General features: G+C 38.9%; 1 protein-coding gene across 1 annotated transcript in view; it reads right to left on the reverse strand.

The window, feature by feature from the left end:
* Positions 1–363: 363 nt before the first annotated feature.
* The window catches only part of csmd1a (CUB and Sushi multiple domains 1a), a 139,980-nt gene continuing 119,251 nt past the window's right edge, over positions 364–21,092 (reverse strand). Inside the window, exons 4-5 of the mRNA XM_084724777.1 lie at positions 1,346–1,540; positions 364–575 (exon numbers count right to left, since the gene is read on the reverse strand). Of these exons, the coding sequence (XP_084580903.1) occupies positions 364–575; positions 1,346–1,540 (407 nt within the window). The remainder of the gene's footprint in view (positions 576–1,345; positions 1,541–21,092) is intronic.

The following is a 21,092-nucleotide window of genomic DNA, read 5'->3' on the forward strand; positions in this document are numbered from 1 at the left end:
AGCTCCTCTCACACTCTCTCGCCGCAGATCTCTGGATTAGGGTCTTCCTATATGGAGTCATAGGAGTACTATAAAAATAATTCATCTGTAAAAGAAAATAAGTGTGGAATTATACTGTTCTTCCTCCCTGTATTTATTTATTTATTATTTTTATTTCAAATATGCCTTGTCCCTATAGTGTCCATTTTATTTGGTATGTGTATGCTACTCACCTCTCAAATATCAGAGGTGATAATGCGTGTGTGACTGCTTTCATTATCAACCTGCTTAGCACAGGGTGTATCACACCTGCTGAGTTTCACAAAATCCTGCGTGCCGTCCAACATATCAACTGAACACTGTGATATGTATTTGAAATGTATCTTACCATATGCTTGGTGCTTCTGTCCCGCTGATTTCCAGGAAGTCATATTTGTCCTCTAATAAGAAGTCGTTGAAGACAAGAGCTATAGTGTCCCCGGGTTCAGAGAGGATTGACCACGTACAATCCAGGTTGTTGTCGTACTCTGCAGGGTATCCAGGGCTGGTTATCGAACCTGCGGTGCCTCTTAACGTACCGCCACATGCTCCCTCCGCTGAACAAAGAGGTAGAAGGACAGAGAGAGATGAGATACATTTAATATTACAACAAAAATAACAGCAGTATAGTATTTTAACATCTTCATCATTATGTCTATCATCATCGTTATTATTATTATTTTTGGAAAGGGGAATATTACAGGGTGTATAGAACAATTGTAATATTTCACATAAAACCGTTATCCACTTTTCTACATACATGTGTACAGGTTTATTCCCCCGCATTACCCTCATGTGTACAATCCAAATATCTCTATGAAAGTCTATTTCAATCTTATAAATATATTTTCAATAAATACATATTCTCTAAATCTTTTAACACTTAAGAAAGTGATTAATTTGGAAAGAAGGGAAAGAGCAGTCTGACACAGGAAAGTAGAAAATCATTAAATTTAAACACTAAAAATGTAAAGTGAGTTTTGCAGAGAAGATGCTGAATCCCTGAGCTGAGGACCACTGCATCAAACCTGGACAGATTTGTTCTTCTCTGTTGACTAATGAACCATTAGAAGGGCTTTTGAGGATTTCGGGCTCCATCTGGTTCAGTAATCAATGCAGAGGGGCTTCTCATCTTCCTCTGGCCTGTAACCTCATGTTAAGGTCCTTCAATTCTCATGACCCCAACAATCAGACTGTTTATTTTCTTATGCTTTATTTTACTTTTATTGTAAGACTTGAAGCAAGGCACCTCTATGAAAGAAAGAAAGAAAGAAAGAAAGAAAGAAAGAAAGAAAGAAAGAAAGAAAGAAAGAAAGACATATCTTACCTCTACAAAATGGTGATGGGAAGTCCCACTGTGCTCCACTGCCGGGTGAAACGATACACGTGAGGATGCTGTGTCCTTCCAAGACAAACCCAGACTCACAGCTGTATCGGATCTTGTCCCCCATGTTGTACCTCGAGCCATGAATGACTCCGTTTGGAATGAGGCCAGGGGTGCCACATGTATGGCTGGGCAGGACTGGAACACAGAGAGGAAAACAGAAAAAATAGGTTTTGAATATCATATCTTAAATAACAAATTATAACATTTTGACCAAAAAAACAAACAAAAAAAAAAAAAAAAACAAGCAACCCACCATGACAACAATCATAACCGTGGCTGTAATTGGGAGACTGAGCTTTACCTTTCTGGTACGTGAACTTTTCAAACAAAACAGTGTCTATTTGAGACCCAACATCACTGATCACATAAAAGCACATTTAACGAAAGAGCAGTTCTAGCTTTTCAGTTTCATTCGACTTATTTTTACTGGCCTTAAGAGGCAAAACTATTCACTTTTTCAAAAGAAAAAAGCAAAGACAGAAGTTATTTGATTTATTTTGTTTTCTTCTTTCATCTTTCTTTCTTATCTTAATCATCTTGTGATGGTTAAAATGAAATTAAATTAGAAAACAATATGTCTTGACTGTTCTGGCACATTTTGTGATGATTTGTCTAAAACTAAATATATCTCATAATATCTACACTTAGATTTGATTATTTATTTATTTCACAGTCACTATCGTGGAAACTGGCCAAAAGCTGTAGCCTGACATCGCCCCACTCAGTTTATTTTTGATTTCCAAGGAGCGTTTTCAACAGACACACAGACCAAAATCTCTCTGAATGCAACCTGATAGACCTACAACCAGTCAGAGCAAAGAAATGTGTGACATAGTGGTGCCTGGTCAGTTTTCAAGCAGGGCGCAAAATGGTATCTCCATGGTTGCTCTCTAAAATAAGCTTCTGAAAACATTTTAGATGGGGATATAAGATTGATTAATATTTGATTAGCACTGTCTAGTTTGACACTTTGATTTATTTTTTGTTAGCCTGATGTGTTGTGCTGGACCTGCAGACCTCTAAAAGAAAAATAAATGGACACAATTGAACTTAAAAACTAATCAGAGCAGCGGAACATTTGGCTTTTCAAATCATCATACAGAACTTGCGCCATATTAAATAAATGGTTGCAATTGGCCCGACCGGATCAAAGGCTGGTGGAATTCTGTCTGAAAGGAAGTGGGACCAGATGTATCTGCCAGAGCAATAAAAAGCTTACAGCATCAACAAAACAAATCTCCGAAGATGGGTATGTTTGGTTCGCAAGAAACCTAAAAAATATGTGAAAGTGACTGTGTCGTATTTAGATTGCTGGCTACCATTTTTCCTCCGCTGTGCATCTGTTGTTGTCACTCCTTAGATGACACAGCTCTACAGCGGGAGCAGCTACACACAGCCCGTGGTATAACTAGGCCAAAACCAATGTATGACTGTAGCCAAAACGCCTTAGCGCCACAGAAGGGGCATCAGCACCGTGGCTGTAGTACAACCTGGACGAACTCCACACTATCTAACCCTGGTGAGCGCTGTGAGTTGATGTGTATTTGTATAACTGGAGCATGTTAACTTGCAGGGTGTGTAATGTGTGCATGTAATGTGTATCCAAATGGCTAGATTTTATGTGTGAGTGTGTGTGTGTGTGTGTGTGTGCACGGTGCAGTGCGTGTCTACATGTAAAGGGTATTCAGTCAGTCACTCCGTGTGTTTGTGTACGCTGTTCCAATTAAACGCTAGCATGGTAATTAGACAAAGCTTCACCAAGAGACCCTGAGAACTAGGACAGAGAGAGAGAGAGAGAGGGAGGGGTAGGAGGGGTGAGAGGAAGACAAAGAGGGAGAGGAAGAGGAGAAAAAAGAAAGGAAGATGAAGAGACAGACAGGGGAGAAGAGGAAGAACAAGAGAAGGAAAGAGTAGAGACAGAATGATGAAGGAAGGGAGCGAGGGATACGAAGAGACAGGAAAAGGGAGAGACTTCAGTCAGACAGGAAAAGAGAGAGGTGAACTAATTGCAGAGAGCCCTAAACATGTATAATTTACTCTAATTGACTCATTATTTGGATTGTATGAAGCCATGCATCAGAGGCAAGTTACTCACACTCAGCTGACCACGTCGTCCTCTGTGCAAACATGCTGCCTGCTTTGTTTTAACAAGGTGAGACACAAAGCCAAAATCCAAAACCCCAATCTAAGGCACTTACTGAAGAATGAGCAGAAGGAGAGGAAAAAAAAAGCAAAAAGAAAAGAGAGAATGAAAGGAATCGTGTGTCTGTGCAGTCGTGTGTCTGCCAGGCTGGCATGTTGCAGTGGGTCAGCTTGGTACACAAAGGTATTCCCTCATTCGTCTGAAAGAATCATCGGGTATTTTGGAAGGATAAAGTGTTCACAAGTATTATCAGTATCCAGCTAATCTCACGCTTAACAAGAGCCGCATTTTTTGAGAAATCATTTAAATTTTGGCAAGAGAGTTTTGTTGAGTTCAGTCATCTAATATTAAACAGTGCAGTCTGGTTTGCTGAGATTAGACTTTTGAATCACAACATACTTTCCTGGCTGTACGTGCAAACCAGTGGATTACCTGCGGTGCTGATGTGAGATACAGTATGTATGAAGTGGCGACCAACAGAGCTTCACTTTGACAAGATCTGACAGCTGACATCTCCCACTGGTAGAAGAGTTTCCACTGATGTTCATGTGTACAGTAGATGATGGCTTTAATGTGTTTAAAGGAGTAAGAAAAATACTGTTGCTTTAACAGGTAAATTCTACTGAGAATTAAAAATCAATATGTGAAAAGCACCATGCATACAATTGTGTAATGGGTCATAATGTGGACAGCTCCTGGTGCTGAAAAGACGTCTGTTAAATTTACCAAATGAATACATCAGACCAGCACGTACAGGTACTTCACCAAAACATTATGGCCACATTCCCTTTTGGGGGACAGAAAACAGAAGGTTTTATAGAAGTTAATGTAATTTGAGATGTTTTTGACTGACAATTTTGACAAGCTTGTATACCTTCATGTGGAGTTAAACATTTGTTTTTTTATGCATGTCTAATAATTATTTTGTGACCTTGTCTTGCCTTGAGTGTTCCCGATACCTTTATAAATTTAAGTTGACCAATCAGCTGTCATGTCTTCCAGTCTTCCCTGTCTTCCTGTTAAGATGATTGTTGCCTGACCCCAGTTTGCAAACCACTGTTTTAGTGTACTGTGGCAATTTGCAATTTGAGAAATTTTGGGACCAGACCACAATTGTTTTTCCTGCAACTGCATTCATAGACATTTTGGCCTGCACCTGTTGATAACACCCCTGGAAAATGGAAAAACTGAACTGAGGGATTTCTAATTCACACATAAATTTAATTCCTCAAGGATTTCAATGTATTTGAAGGATTTAAAGGCTTTATTGTCACATGCAGAAACAAACAAACAATCAATGTGATGAAATTCTAAGTTTGCTATCTTTCTCTTCCTGGTGTTGTCTATTGTTCTATTTACAATATAAGAATATACTATAAACTAAGTGTAATAAATTTTAAAAAAGACAGATTAAAAATAGAATAAGAATAAAATAACTGAGGTAGACGAGGCAATAAACAGTCGTGCTAAAAACAATAAACCAAAAACGTATCTGTATCTCACAAGATCAGATAATGATAAGTTTAGAACAGCAACAGTTCTTACACAAAGAAAGACATATTGCAGAATGACAGTTAATGCCAATTAAAGGCAACATAATACTTCAGTGTCCACTCAGCTGCTTAGTGTAATGGCAGGACCTGGTGACTATTATTGATTGGACAGATTCTGTCATATACCTCTGGGCATAGTTCAAGGGCTCTCAGTCTAAGCAGGAGTTGATACGCTGGCCTGGACTTGCACTTTTCAAACATCAGGATTTCAAATATCAGCCTTAATAAATCTAGCTGTTTACTTTATTTCCAAACATTTCTGCATTGGCTCTCAGTGAGCAGTGCCGGAAAAGCTGGCAGAACCTAATTGCAGACCCCTTGGCTTCGATGTTTGGAGCGATATTCATCATGAAACACTGAGTGAGTTATTTTCACTACAAGCTCAGATTACAGATGACAAATAGCTTGCTTTAACTGCTGTCAAAAAATCAGAATTATTCTGGGTCACTCCTGAAATATCTTAACATGATGCAGAGAATAATACTGACTGTGTGCACAACACTGTGTTTGCCTTGTTTTTAATCAGTACTATACAACCTTGCTAAACTGTAACCTCATGCCTGGGAAGATTCAAAATTAGCCACTTGAAACTGAAAACAGAATCATAATAATTTTGTTAACTTAATACTGAATGACTTCTTTCTGTTTTATTTCATAGAAAAGTGTGCATTAAAATTCTCAACCAATCATGAGGACCTGAGGACAATGCAGCCTCCTCATTATCTCATTGAAGCTGATTTTGTGGGAATGGAAATTTTCAAAACACAGCAATTTAACATATAAAGCACTCATACCACTGGAAATGGGTATATCCTCAAACTGCATGTTCCTGTATATGTGTGTGTGTGTGTGTGTGTGTGTGTGTGTGTGTGTGTGTGTGTGTGTGTGTGTGTGTGTGTGTGTGTGTCTACTGTGAGTGATTGATGATGCTCCTCTGTTGTGACTGTCCCTTCCGGCTCTTCACAGCCTCAGGGCAGGTCAGTGTGTTGCTATAGCAACTCTAGGCCAGGGCAACATTTTAATGGTGATACCGAGGTGAGTAACGGCAGAAAGGTGATGTGAGTGAGGTTTAGGGCCGACAGAAAAGAGTGGAAAGTGGAAGGACAAAGAAAGAGTTAAGAAGGGAAGAACAAATGACGGGTAATGTAAGTAAAAAATGAGAGCCAGAGGGAATAAGGAAGTCAGGGAGACAGGAAAGGGTGGATAAAGGAAGTGTTAATTGTTAATAAATTATTAATAAATTATTATCAGTGTCTTGAGGTAACCTTGCATGGATTTTCCATATGATCCTTTTTAATTTCTTCTTCACGTTCTCTAAGTAAGTTATACATTTTAATTAGTTTCTGTTTCTCTGTTATTTTCACAATGACAGCAAACTACAGTGGAAACTAAGGCTCCACAATTAATCTACATATTATCGAAATCACACTATGGCCAAATGCAATATCCAAATCTCAGAAGCAGCTAATTTTTTTGATAAAGAAAAAATATATGAAAAAACAGCATTAGGATGAAGCAGTGTAGAGCTGCAGGGAAATCCTGTTTTCCAGACGTAAGAATGCGTTTGTTTATGATGTTTGTTTAGTAGAGAGCAACAACAAACCAACAACCAACAATTGTCACATCATCATGACTTTAATATTTTTTTCAGTGAAAATGAAATTTGTGATGCAAAAATGATCATTCCCACTTCTTGTCAATCACATCACAATCACAGGCCCAGTGGAAACCACTTATAGTATGGATGTTAACAGTTTGGGGCAGAATCATTCATATATAAATGCGGTTTAAATTATTTGCTTTATGAGGCTGGTGCTGTGTGCACGTTGAAATCATGATGGAAAAAGGATTTTATTTTTGCTCTATCTGTCCTCAAAGCTTATGACAAACTGCCAAAGACCAGCCAATGAGATGCCACAGTGAAACTACAGTAAGTTATATTTTAATATACAGTATTGTTCAGTATTATAGTGTAATTAAATTATAAACAGCAGCCTACAGTCATTTAGTTTGTGCAGTAATTTTAAAAGTCTGATTGTTTTTGTTACTTATTATGTAATAAATGTCAATTGGATGGGTGTAAAGAAAGAAATGTGGTTATAATCATCTACTTGTAGTGATCAGTTTATCCTGGATAGATGTGATCTCTATCAGAGGTTTCCTCTGTAACTCTATAGCACGCCACTACTTAATCAATGTAATATGCCAATCAATGCCAGCCTCGCCAGTTTGCCAAAACATGTGTAAGACAGTTTCTTGTTGCTTACAATGCAAATGCTTTACATCCACTAACTTGAGATATGGTTTGACTTTCTGAGTTGTTGCTCAGTTTGAACTGTATCCGCATTGAAAACTTCATGTCTCTATCAGAGACAGAGATCTGGCTCAAAACAGCCACTGTTAAAAAAGAAAAGTTAAACATCCATCAAGCACTACCTCTACAATGCTCTCTCTCTCGCAGAAGAAATATATAGCGATGCATATTAGCTAACCATCCCCTAAAAATAGCAACACAAACAGCTCCTTGAATGTGTTGTTATGGATGCACTAAAGCAGTTGTTACTGGCTAAAAGCCAACCACCATAACCTCCTGCTTTCTCTCTGTGGTGTGCTCACTAAGGAAATACACACCGTAATTCAATTCCACGTAGAACGCTCAACTTAATTAAATGACTTAAAATCAAAAATCATATAATTGGACTCATAATAAAGATTATGGAGACAGAACACACATGACAGTCATGGCTGGATTCCAACAGTCGTGGTAGTAGTAAACAAACCTGAAGCTTTCAGAATCAAACAAATTAATGAGTTAAAAATAAATTTATAAAACAATTAGGTGATACTGGTACATCAGGCATTTACTCTGCCTGATCAAAATTCCACGTGGGTGGTGTTGTTTGTGAGATGTTACTCCATAAAAACACTTGGAATGAGAGTGGAAAACGACCTCCAGTTACATGACAGTAACAAAACAACTGGAGCGAACTATATCTGTATCCACAGCATGTAACACGCCACAAGCCATGGTTGGAACAGATGTTTTGTCAAATCTAGCTCTTCATACCTGGCAAAAATTACTAATTTCTTGTTTGGTTTCCAGGGGGCTGTAAAGTTAAAACCAAGCGGAACCAGAACAAATGTCAGACCATGTGCACATATTGCCAAACAGGGTTTTGGACAGATGTTAGCATTTGAAATTTGTCTGCGAAAATTCATCTTTCAGAGTGATTAAAACTTTGGCAGATGAGTTAACTTTTTTTAAATGGAAACATTTTTCTCATCTATTTCAGCTTAACTCAAAATTCACGTTGTTGTAATACAAAGTCATCTTCTGCATCCTCTGAGTGCATTTTAACATTCTGTCTAAAGGCGCCAAAAGCCTTGGTCAGTAAACTCTGAAGTGAAGAAAACAGATATTAAAACCAGCAATTTCTGCACAGTGACATCTCAACAAGTGATATCATACTGCATTTACAGGTTGGCTCTTTTACAGCACACTCAACACCTTAGAATAAATGTTGGAAAAGGTGCAGAAAACATCATTTTACCTGGTCACCAACCACCATTCTGAGTTTGAACACTCCCCATCCACACCTCTGCTGGGACCCCGAGTTCACACTGAAAGCATCTCTCTATGGGTGCAATCCATAATCCATTAACACTTCTACTGAGTTCCCATGGTGTACATGTATTAACAAATAGCAATCGCCATACTCCTACTGTAGAATCGTTGCTGTTGGAAAGATGCCAAAGCCCCTGAGCTAAATGGACTCCCCAGCGCTGCTAGTGCTCCCATGGTGTAAATGTATTAACAGCTTCATTGACACATAGTACATAATAACTCTAACCAACCAAACACTAATGGGGCTCCTGGCCAACTGTGGCCGAGGGCCAAAGCTGAACGGAGGCCCCTCACCGCCTGCTGTGCTCCCCTTGTTTTTATGTGTCAACAGCTAACGCAACACTTCCAGCAGCACTAACTCATTAATCAAAGACATTAAAGGGGTATTTCACCTTCTAAGCATGCCTTTGTGCAAACCAACTGAGCCCTCTGAAATTGATTTTCACTATTTTGTTTTGGGATAGGTGTAAGAGGGGCATTGATTTTCAGGGTAAAGCTCCTTTAAGGAGAGTTACCAAAATGGTTGGCTCCCAGCTGAAGCAGATAGCTTTAACATGGAGACAAATTACTCAAGAATAGTTTTTCAGTGGAGATGTGGAGTTTACATGCTTCCAATAAAAATTTTCCCTGTACATAATTCATTTTTAAAGGACCAGTTTAGTATTGGTGTGCTTTAATTTTGTGACATAAATTCTCCCTACACTATACTAAACTAGCATTACATGCTATACCAAAGTTATACAGTTATACTATACCAAGTTCAGAATTTCCCACTGTTCAGCACTTGTTATGGGTCAATATTGGTGTGTATTAAGAAAAAGCTTAGACGTGCTCAAACGCACACAACCACAACGAGCAGCCATCAGCCTGTCCAGTGCTTCTCAGAGCAGGGCCATTCTTGTAACAGGAGAAACTTCAGATGACTTGTCCAAAGTACCAGCGGAGCACACAGATTTTACTCTGTCTTCATCAGATTCATACTACCTACTCTATACCGACCTATTATTGCATGGTACACCAAACAAGGCACTTTTCAATACTTTTTTGTTAAAAATGGTTCGGTATCAGAGTTTCCCAGTGTTCAGGACTCACCTCGCGCAGGAACCAAGGGTGTGTGTTGGTGTTCAGTTACGCTTCTGACTGAACTGCGCACTCAGGAGACTCTGTTTCTTTCTAGTATTTCCCTCCAGTCACCCCCCCCCCCTCTATTCATGAAGCTCCTGAAGTAAAATACATCGCACCAGATCAGAATCCAATGTGAATCAGGGTGTTAAATCCTCAGAAGCTCCAGCTCTGCCCCTGGTTCTCTCCTCCAAAGCTCTACGGAGCTCAGCAGCTGTCTGTCGGCAAGAGGCAGCTCCGTCCCTCTGCTCAGTTCTCCCCACACAAACACTCTGTGATACACGCAACTTTTTTGCTCAAGTTGAATATTTCTAACTGGTGCTTTCAACCTGCTTTTGCTTAACACGATGCACAAATTATTACAGGGTCTCGTTTTGGTGCTTTTTAAAATAGTTAATAGTTAACTAGCTCATGACACTACTAATCTTACAGTGGCTCTACTGTGTCATAAAGAACGGCAAATAAGTTAAGTGAATATAACAGTGCTCACAGTTTAGCCCTTGGCTAAAAAAAAGTGATTGTGATTGAAGTTTGGCCAATTTATAGAAAAGGTTAATATAGTAGCAGAACATTTGATCCAATAATGTGAACATAGATTAGCAGTTTGTGCTCATATGAATTAAAATGAAATAGTTAAGATTTCACTGTAAATGTATTTTGTACAGTCTGTCGGTCTCATGGTTTTCCCAACAGCATACTGTATGTCCACGGTCCCTTGTGGGCATTCTGTTTCTTACCCGTCACGTATCTCAAGGTCTCAAGTATCATTTTGGTATCAAACATGGAGATATTTAACTGGTAAAACTTTGGTATTGGACAAAACTATACTGAACATGAGTGACTCAGTGATGTTTCCAACAGTATTAACCTAATCAGACTGCAGTAGATTAGAAAAATCAGTACTACTTATGTTCTAGGGTTGATCAAGCTTTTGGACAATCACAACAGCACTTAAAATCAAGAGATGCCTACTATGATGAAGCTCAAACAAACGCTGTGGTGAAGGTTCATTCGGTTCATATTCAAAGCAGCACGCTGCACTGTATGTCCCTGTACGATACTGTATTACAGATCTGAGCTTTCATTCCTGAGTTTATTGCTTTGGGACAGAGAGCTGTTTATTATCTCAAATAGCGACTGCACTGTCCAAGATAATGAGAACAACATATCTGAATTCTGCTTGACAATTCTGGATGTTGGATTTCCCTTTTAAGTGTGCCAGCTAGTGATGTTTCCAGCATTAATTCCCAACGATCACCAGTGAAGGAGGGCAATCAGAGTACAGACTTCACTTTGTTCTACAACACAGTGAATACCATAGAATAAACCACAGCCTAATGAACCAGGGCTTGTAGAATCACAAGTTACGTAGTAAACAACACCGTTGGATTAGAACTTGGGTTTGTACAGATAATACCAAACACTGCAAAAGCACAACATATTCCATCTACACACAGCTGTGTAAGCCAAAACCTAAACCACATTTAGCTGGGAAAAAACTCAAGCCCTTAAAAGTTACATTTCTGTTCTGCTCCCTCGGAGTAAATGTATTAAAATGTATTAACACTGCCTTCCCTATGTTCCCCTGGTGAAAATATATTAGCAGGGCAAGTGACATTTCCAGCAGTGCTTCTAATCAGTCACCTGCAAAACAGAGTAATCACTGTAGCAGCTACACTCTGTTAAACACCAGCTCTCCTCAGCCTTTCCAGCTTGACTATGGAAGCAAGAAATATTGGTTGCTAATATACAACATCCCCATACTGTGATGGCAAGCATTATAAAGACCGGCAGCCACAGAATCACCAGGCATTTACCGACAGACATGAGGCTGAAACGCAGCCTTACAACAAATGTTTAAACTTAAAATGTATTGCTTTGTTTTTCAACACTCATTCACTTTCTGCTACCAGCTGAAATATAAGTTCTTTTTAAATATACGCTTATTTTTTTTATATTAAATATTAAACCATGCTGATTCAGATGCACTGCCCTGACTTATTTTAAAGCAGCATTAATGGATATTTTGACCACTTGTGGGCAGAAGTTTTAAACACAATTGTATCATCACCTTATAAAATATTTATGGAAGTTAATATCAGCTGCCTATTTCAACCCTGTGTGTATATTACTAAATTGTTTTCACAATAACGTTGTGGCAACATAATTCCTGCCTGGATTGTGCACACAGACAACGTTTGTTTGATACAAAACATTTACACTGGATGAGTGAGGAGGTTGCTGAGGTGGATAGTGGGTGTACAAGGTGCAGGACTTGAACATCACAGTCTGGGGTTCGCGTCCACACTTGCTCGGTTAAGGTAAGGGAATTTTTGGTAGGTTTGGACAATACAAACGCTTTGGTTAAGGTTAGGGAAGATCACAACTCCTGTGAAATGTTAGGCTAATTAAAATGTCTCAAGTTACTGCTGACTTTTGAATAAGTCTGTAGTCACTACCGTGCCTATTCTGATGAAAAACAAACAAAATGCGTTTTCAGTGAATGTGATTATGTTAATAGAAGACATTAGGTTGACATGAAGTTTTTCTAAAAACATATGCTATTTCTAATCATTTAATTTCTGGGAGATTGGGCTGCCTGTAGACATCCAGCACACATTGAGAAATGTTAGCATTCATTTAGAGTTGTTTTTTTTCCAGGTGACCTGAAAAGTTTGATAAGAATTCTTCTTTTAGCTCTTTTTTGGTCTCCTCCAACTCTTTGTCTGTGTACTATTTGCTGCTTGGTAGGTGGTGTACAGTTTTCAGAGGTTTTTCACCAAAGGCAGCTCCCAGAAAGCCACAGCAGAGTTAGGTGATAATTGTTTGTGGGTTTGTCAGTACAAGCAAACCTTTTTACATTACATATAGTTGCTTGATTTGTCGATATATATGAAAAATATTGAATCATGTTGGTGCATGATGCTCAAACTATTTTTTGCCATAATTGAAATATAGTGAAAAGTACTGCGAGAACATTAATTGAAAAGCTTCTTGGATTGGAAGTGTTCATTCCTGTATGTCAGAGCGTGTCATTACTGTGTCTACAGTATACAATAGTCAACCACTTGATGCTCTTGATCTGTGATACTGAGAACAGTTAGCTACAAAATAATGATTCTCAACCTTTTCACACGATGCATCGAGGTTTATCTGCCGGCAATAACAATATTGTAGCAAAGACATCATTACTTCAAGACAGAACCTGTTAAATTGAAGCTTGAGGGATTTGTGCCTGAGGCTTTTAAAACTTGCTCTTGCACTTCAATCCTCCTTCCTTCCCTCTCGAGAAGGGCTCTGCCACCTCAGTCCTGTTTCTCTCTTGCTCCATGCTTTTTCTCCAGTCGAGAACTGCGGTGCATTCTAACAGGAATTTCTACCTATCCTCTTCCAGGACTGAAACGGCTTTGAGTGCTCCACTTTAATTATGACCAAAACCTCCATTCAGGTGAATTTAGGGTTGGGAGTTGACCAAGAAGGGGGATCAAAGATGTGCAGAGAAACCAACAGGCTGGCACAGCTGAGATCTTTGCACCTGTGGAGATGCTGTGTCAATAACTGTTTTCTTTCTTTGCAGTTCACCTGCTTTGTGGTGCCCTTGAGATCAGTTAAAGTGTCTGTTTTCCTTTCAGAGCAACAAATAGTCCTTACAGAGCATTTGACACTGTAAAATTAATCACAGGCAAGGACTGGATTTATTGTTAGTTCACAATTTCCAGGATCAGAGATTAGCCTCAAGAGGAAACACATGCTAAGCCAAACTATTGAATATCTGTGGACTTGTAAGAATTTTAAAATCTGTCCTGACATGGACTAGCACCGCTGATGTGAATTAAAATGAGACGAAATGTGACCAGGTCTGCAGGTTTTAAAATTCAGTCATGCATTTGCATTTGGGACACATGAGAACTATGCTGTGCTAAGCATTTTCTGGCTAAGAAAAAAGGCCTTGGAAGAATAAGATAGTCTGGACGAGATAGGAATGAGTACCACTTAACATGTGGACTGATCTTATTCTTGAGATAGTATTAAGGTGAAATAATATCAGAATTGAGAAAGCCTCTAACATGGGGCTCAGGGTAAAGATTCAGATCAATAATAGTTCAAGGTTCTTAGCGATAGGTTCATGGGAGGGTCCCAAAAGCTTGCAGAAATTGGTCATAAGCATGTTCAGAGCTGTAATTACCACCTTAGTGTTGCTGCAATTAGGCTGTAAAAACCAAGTGGCATTCAGTTACTAACAGCTGTTATACAAGTGTACAGACAGAACGTCTAACACCTCTGGAAACCCAAATTCAAAATGGCCTTCTACCTCTGTAGTTTAAGCGTTATGTTCATAACAGTAAACATTTAAAACGTGAAAAAAGCTAAATATTTTAATCAATCAAAAGAAAAATCCAAATCAGTTGTCCCACTCAATGAGGTGCAACAACTCTGAGTCTAAGCCAAGACAGCAATGGGAAATTGAAGACATATTGGTCCAGACTCCTGTGACAAAAAAAAGTAATTTTACCTCACCAAACACAGGAGTTGCTGGTCTAGTGTTAGCTAAATCCACAGCATGTAACATTAGTCTGGATCTGAACTAACATGTTAAAACACCAGAGTCACACAATAACAAACAACTTAACTGACTGAGGTGCTAATCCAGCAACTCCTGTGTTCTGTGAGGTAAAATTACTGGTTTTGTCAAAGAAGTCTGACAGATGGTGTCTTCAGTGTCCCGTCTGAAAAGGCTGTCTGATGGCAAAGTAGAGTGGTGAAAATATTCTTGATATAGTAAAAAACATGATTTGCCATGCCTACACAGTCTTGTGAAATGGTTTAAACAGCTAAATTAGCTGATTTTGAACTAGGTTTCCTCATAATTATGAACTTCATTTTCACCATTTTTTGTGGATGCTTAAATGATACATTCAGTGTTGATATTGCGTGTGTATTTCCACTATTTCATGCAAAAGGCTTAAAGGTAATCACTCCTGATTAAACATATTTTGAGCATGTCTATCTTTCATTACAATCAAATTAAGAAATAAGAACCTGTGTCTGATCTTTAGGGGTAAAAACACAATTATTAAATAGCCACCATTCATTCTTTCAAATGTGTTATTATGTACCACTACAGCTGGTTCTAAAATATCATAGAGAATCTCATCTGCTATAGAGACATTGGAGGCAGGCCCAGGAATAGATGCGAGTGCCTGGAGGCAGAGTGGGTGACCCCTGTGGCTCGGCTGAGCACAACTCAAAAATGTGACAAAGGACCATTTTAAGCTTGCCACCTACGAGTCAAAGGGTAGGGGTAAGCTGCAATGCCAGTATCTACTTTGCATCAGACTGTGGTGGTGAAGAGAGAGCTCTGTCGTGTGCTTTGGGGTAGTGAGGGAAAAAAACGAACCACTGGATACATGCAGCTGAGATGAGGAGCTCACTGATTGCAGAGCTGCTTCTTTGAATTAAGGTATTCAGATACTAAGTGAAGATATCGACTCCTTAAGATGTTCTGGGCAAGACTGGCATGGAGGGGACCTTCAGGGCATTCCCAGTTCATGCTGGATAGATGACATTACCCAGCTGGACTGGGAGCGATGGGGAATCCCTTAGCTAAAAGAAGGAAGTTGCCCTCAGAGGGACATCTGAGTTTCCTTTTTAGGAGACTAAAAATAGAACAGAGGAGTAGTTTTATGAGTCAAAACATCTAACAATCCATTGTGCGTCAGTACACCGTTACAGCACTGCTGGGTGTGGTCATGGGAGCAATAGAGCACACTTCTGACTACACTAAGCCACATCTGAAGATGCTGACTGTGGTCAGGTGGAAAATACCTTTTTATGGCATTGAACAACATCTACTAATGTAAAACTGTATCACCATATTCAGTAAGATTAGCTAAATAACACCTGATGTCTTCAAATCTCATAATTTTGCCTCCGTGTTTTCCTTCTAACAATCAATTGGAAAGGTATCGAAGGCTAAGCAGGAGCTACTTCATCTTTCCTACCAAAGCCTCAGAGCTGTCGCTGCAACTCACCCAACATGATGATAAGAAATGAATTTGTCTTTCCAAAAAGTTGTGAGAAACAGTATATTTTCTGAGACTTCTTCTAATAGCGTGTGCAACAATAATAACCCAATGACACTTTTGGGAAATATGCTCCTAGCCAGCGGTTGCTATGGAAACAGTGACCTAGCCAGAGGCTACACAGTGCTGCAGGGGACAAACAGAGGAAACATCAGTCAACCTCTGTATAACACGACACAGAACACACCCGCAGTTATTTGCTCTTAAAAGGGACATCTGCACTAAAGTAGTATTCATATATGTAGATTTTTTTGATCTGGGACAGTTCAGCCTAGATTTGTAAATAAGAGCAACTAGCTTCCAATATGATAATTTGAAGTCTGAAGACTTTAATCTGTGACACATCAGAGACACCGGCTGTATTCTGTAGATCCAGCACATAATTTCAATACAGGACTCTGTATTTAAAGCACTGCGACATTAGTAATGTTTAGTTTAGTTTATTTATTAATGGCTTTACTGTTTTTTTCTTTTTCCTTTGAATGACATTAACAGCATATTTTCAATTTCAAACTTAATGACTAATCTAAAAGGCTGATACCGTGACACCTCCCAGTTTCATTGTGAAGTTGCAAAAGGCTTGAAATCTTGTTCATATTTAAAGTCAAATTAAAATAACATTCATACTCTAAAATGTTCACTGCCTGTATAAAATTTAAAATTTGGTTTCCTTTATTATAAATAAAGTTCATAAGGCCAAAAAATTGCTTTATGCTTGGACTCCTGGCATATTCATACTGTAGTTGAGGCCTGAACTATCTAGTTAATATGAAAGCAACCAGTGAAGCAGCAGTTTAATTGTGCTACTCTCTGAGAAATGCATTACTGAAATGAAAAAGTATTAAGTGCATCACAGAAATGACTTGAAGAAAAAGGAAATACAAAGTCAGCAAAATGTCAGTCCGTCTGTCTGACTTTCTGTTCACTTGTCTATTTTTCTATGTAATAAACTTTTCTTTGGGCTCCATGAGCCCTGCACAATAACTCCTGAAGGTCCCACACCTCGCTATGACAGACAGTCCTGAGGAGGAGGGGGCGGTGGATAAAATAGCATCTCATTCAGCCAGAAAACTCAACATTTCTAAAACCACATCCATTCCCAGTCTCCCTCATCACTCCCCTTCACTGCTCGCCAGCCTTCTCTTCCTTCCTCTCCATCGTGCACTGCCAACGCATCCTGTTCTATCTTTTTCCTTCCTATCATCATTGCTATGACAACCCTGACCTGGCTGTGACTTCCCATGGTAAGAGTTGCCTGCCCTGGAGCTGTAGTGTGTCACAGGGGACAAAAACACGGGGGCAATAACATCACTTGCCTCATCAATACTCACACTCACACCTGTGCACGAGTGTGAGCTCACCAACAGTGCATGAATGCACACACACAAACGGAAAACATACACATGATGTGGGTTCCTGCGCTTCCAAAGTCAATCTCCTCTTCCTTTTTTAAAACGGTATTGCTAATTCTGTGTGTGTTGAGACAAGATAGAGACAGACTAGTGTTTAAGTGTACATCAGTGTTGCATAGTGACTTGCACTGTTTATGCAAATAATCAAGAGTCTAGGTCTCATTCCAACACTGGGTGGGTCACAGGCTATTACAGTAATACAGTACAGGACCTTTTGAGTGTCAAACATTTAATTTCCTACATTTTAGTAATTTTTGCGCACCAATTTGTGCCTTTTCCTCATTATTTTTATGGTGGTATTGTCTTTATGTAAGGGAAGACTAGAAGAGAGCGCTAAGCAGAGTGTAGGTCTTTGCTCGGCAACAGATGGTGAAGCACTTACTGCAATGCCAAAGAAGCTGTCAGATACAACCAGCTGAGATTTGGCTGATGGTTATTACGAGGACTACCATCGTACATGAATACAACTGGGCTCAATGAATCCACAAGAGTCTCAGCTTTCCAGTCATATCAATTTATGTAATTCCAATGCTGTTCATGGCTGGTTGAGATAAAGATGATGTCAGAGATACTACACATGTCTACGAAGAACAATTTATACCCACTTTAGCTAGGTGCAGTGTGTCATAAACTATGCAAGGAATATTTGGCAAAATTAGAATGTCCTCTGGAAGTTGTTTTATTATAAAGATTGATCCCAAAAACTTCACAGAGACACCAAATACGTTGGATAGATGTACACAGAACTTCCAGTATTAACACCATCTTACTCAGACTGCATCATTCTAAAACATAGAAACTTTGCCTTGAAATAAGTATGTTCTACTAAATGAAGTTATACTTCTAATATGTGGTGCAGATTGACTGGAATATGAGGTAAATGTTAATGTAACTGTTCTTCGTCATCTGTCTTCATCATTTCTTCTTTAGATTAGGTGTTTTGGAACTGTGGTAAAAGTAATTCTGGGTTATAGTAGTTCTAGATTTCAAAATAAAGGATTCAAGAGACAATAAACATTAAATTAAATTATGAAAACCACAAACACCACATGCACAGACCAGCCCCGTTAACATTTTAGAGGCAAGTTTGGGAGGCTTTAGAGGAATGAACAGTGTGACACACAAATGCACAAACACAGGTCTCCAATTATATAAGTAGGGTAATGGAATATAATGCAGTAAGGCTCTCGGACAAGAGGTTCATCAAAATAAAAATCCTACTTTGATGCTTTTTTGCAAATATATGTCCTAAATATTGAAGCAGCCCTGCACGATCCACCCCCCAAAACCTCTACCTGTGCATGTGAGTCTTTGATATGTGCAATGTGCAATGCAAAGTAGAATCCAAGTTTAAAGGGACAGCTCAGCCCCGAAACAAAAGTACTGTTTTTCCTCTGGCCTGTAGTGCTATTTATTCATGTAGATTTTTTTTGGTGTGAGTTGCAGAATTTTGGAGATATCAGTCATACAGATGCCTGCCTTCTCTACAATATAAAATGCACTCAGCTCGTGGTGGTAAAGCACCAGAAAAATGCATCTGCAAAATTCAAAACCAGAGTCCTTTATTACAAATCCTGATATGGTTACTTAAGATAATCCACACACCTTGTTGAGAACATTTACACGTAGATTCCAGTAGATTCTACAGTAGTTCTGGTAGATTCTACTGCAGAAAGAAAGTACATGACACTGTTCACATCAAGGTCTGTGGATTATCTTGAGTAGTTGTTCAAATATATTTTTTGGTGCTTTGAACACCACAAGCTGAGTGCTATTAGTTAGTTAGTGCTATTAGTCATGTTGGAGAGAAGGCAGAAGTCTCTACGACTGATATCTCTGAAATTCTGCAAGTCACACCAAAAACATTTAGATGGATAAAATATGTATATTTGATTTTGGGGTGAACTGTCCCTTTAAGGTCACAGCTCGGAGACAACAGAAAACAGGATTAAGCAGAGCAGGAAAAGGTTTACAGTGGTAATATCTGACATTTATGAATGCTAAGAATAGAGAAGGAATAGATGAGAATACAATTGAATACAAGAGGAACACAAGTGTTCACTGCTCAAATGTATAAATGACATTAATCATTGCTGCCCCTGTTGCTTGTTGCACCTCTCTCTCTCTCTCTCTCCCTCACACACACGCTCACACAAACACACACAAGGTCTAATGCATCTTCATTTAGTCCTGCTGTCCTCTGGGCACATTTACATCTGTCAACTCACTATACAAAATGGATGGATGGGCTTGTGTGTGTGTGAATCCATTTATCTTCCTGTGTGTTTAAGTGTGTACGAGTTGTGTATTTATCTTTGTATATCTTTAAGGACAAGCGGGTCTCATATGTACATGTGGGCAGATGCATTTTGGGTTCTCTCAGACACACTAACATTTTTGTGTCTGGGCGTGTGTGTGTGTGCGTGGCTGGGTGTATGTGCGCATGTGTGCAAAATAGTCAATTTCCGTGGTAGGTGACAGTTCATGGTCCCCTGGGCAGCACAGAATCGCGGGTAAACTCGATGTCACAACTATTCCCATATATCATCAGGCTGACACATATGGAGATACACACACCTACACAAACACACAATATAATATTTTATTGCCATTAAGTGTGAGAGTTTGCATCATAGCTCATGGGGAAACCAATAGGCAGTATAAATGTATAAATTAGACTTTATGTGTCACTGAATTGCTGCATCTTTTCTACCCTTTCAGTTATCGTACTGTTTAAATTGCACAATGTGATATTTTATCTTTTTATCCAACAAACTTGTCATATAAAAAAGGATAGCTTACTCTCATCACACAGTATTTTACATAAAGATGACTTTGTATGGGAGATTTAAAACCAAAGTAGAAAAAGTCAGTTGTTTCTATTGTCTGGCAGATGATGCAGAGGAACATTATCTGCCGGGCAGGTTTGAGGACTCACTAAAGCTTCCCTCTGATTCACAGAAGTGGGTTGTACGAGAGTAGCAGATGAATTGGGATATTGGTTTAAAAATGCCGTGTCATTATTCTTTGTGTCTTTCTTGCTTTATTATCACAGCATTTCACAGTAAAATGAGACTTCGTTCAGGTAATTTGAGTTTGTAAGGATGTAACATCTGCATCATTGATCCTTTAGAAACTGCCCCAATAAAAAATGAAGAATGATGATGCTTGTCATATACTGCATTGAACTATGTTTATCATCATTATTATCTTCCATTATACCATGTGTACACTTGTATATGGTATAATTCAATTCTAAACACAGAAAACTCTCCACATAACTTTTTTTTTTAGGTGGATGTGGTGGATCTTCTCTTTTTCCTGTCCGGTTGTTCCCGTGGTTCAGCTATGTGAATAGAGGTGGGTAGTAGGCAAACACATTACAAGTTCTTTTTTTTAGAAGGACTATATTTTTAATCTTTAATTAAGTGTATGTTTGAAACAAGAATCTTCTTTTGACTTTGGCATTTGTCTTTCATACCTTAGTTACAAAGGTCAGTTGCTGCTGCTTAAAAGAAAAATAAGCATCTCTGGTATTTTGACCATAATGAGATGAAAACAGAGCAAAACCCAGAACAAGAGGCAGCTTCTAGTGACAATCCCCAGACACATCTGGCCACAATAAATACCAAAATCTAAAAGGGACAACAGTTAAATGAAGGGTATGCTGGGCCTGATAAACATCACTGAGATCTTATTTTTAAAAACCTCTCTTCTAAGGTACACAGATTGAAGGTGAAACTGTGCTC

Source organism: Lutjanus erythropterus, chromosome 1, assembly GCF_056507025.1.
Source record: "Lutjanus erythropterus isolate fLutEry1 chromosome 1, fLutEry1.hap2, whole genome shotgun sequence".
NCBI lineage: Eukaryota > Metazoa > Chordata > Actinopteri > Lutjaniformes > Lutjanidae > Lutjanus > Lutjanus erythropterus.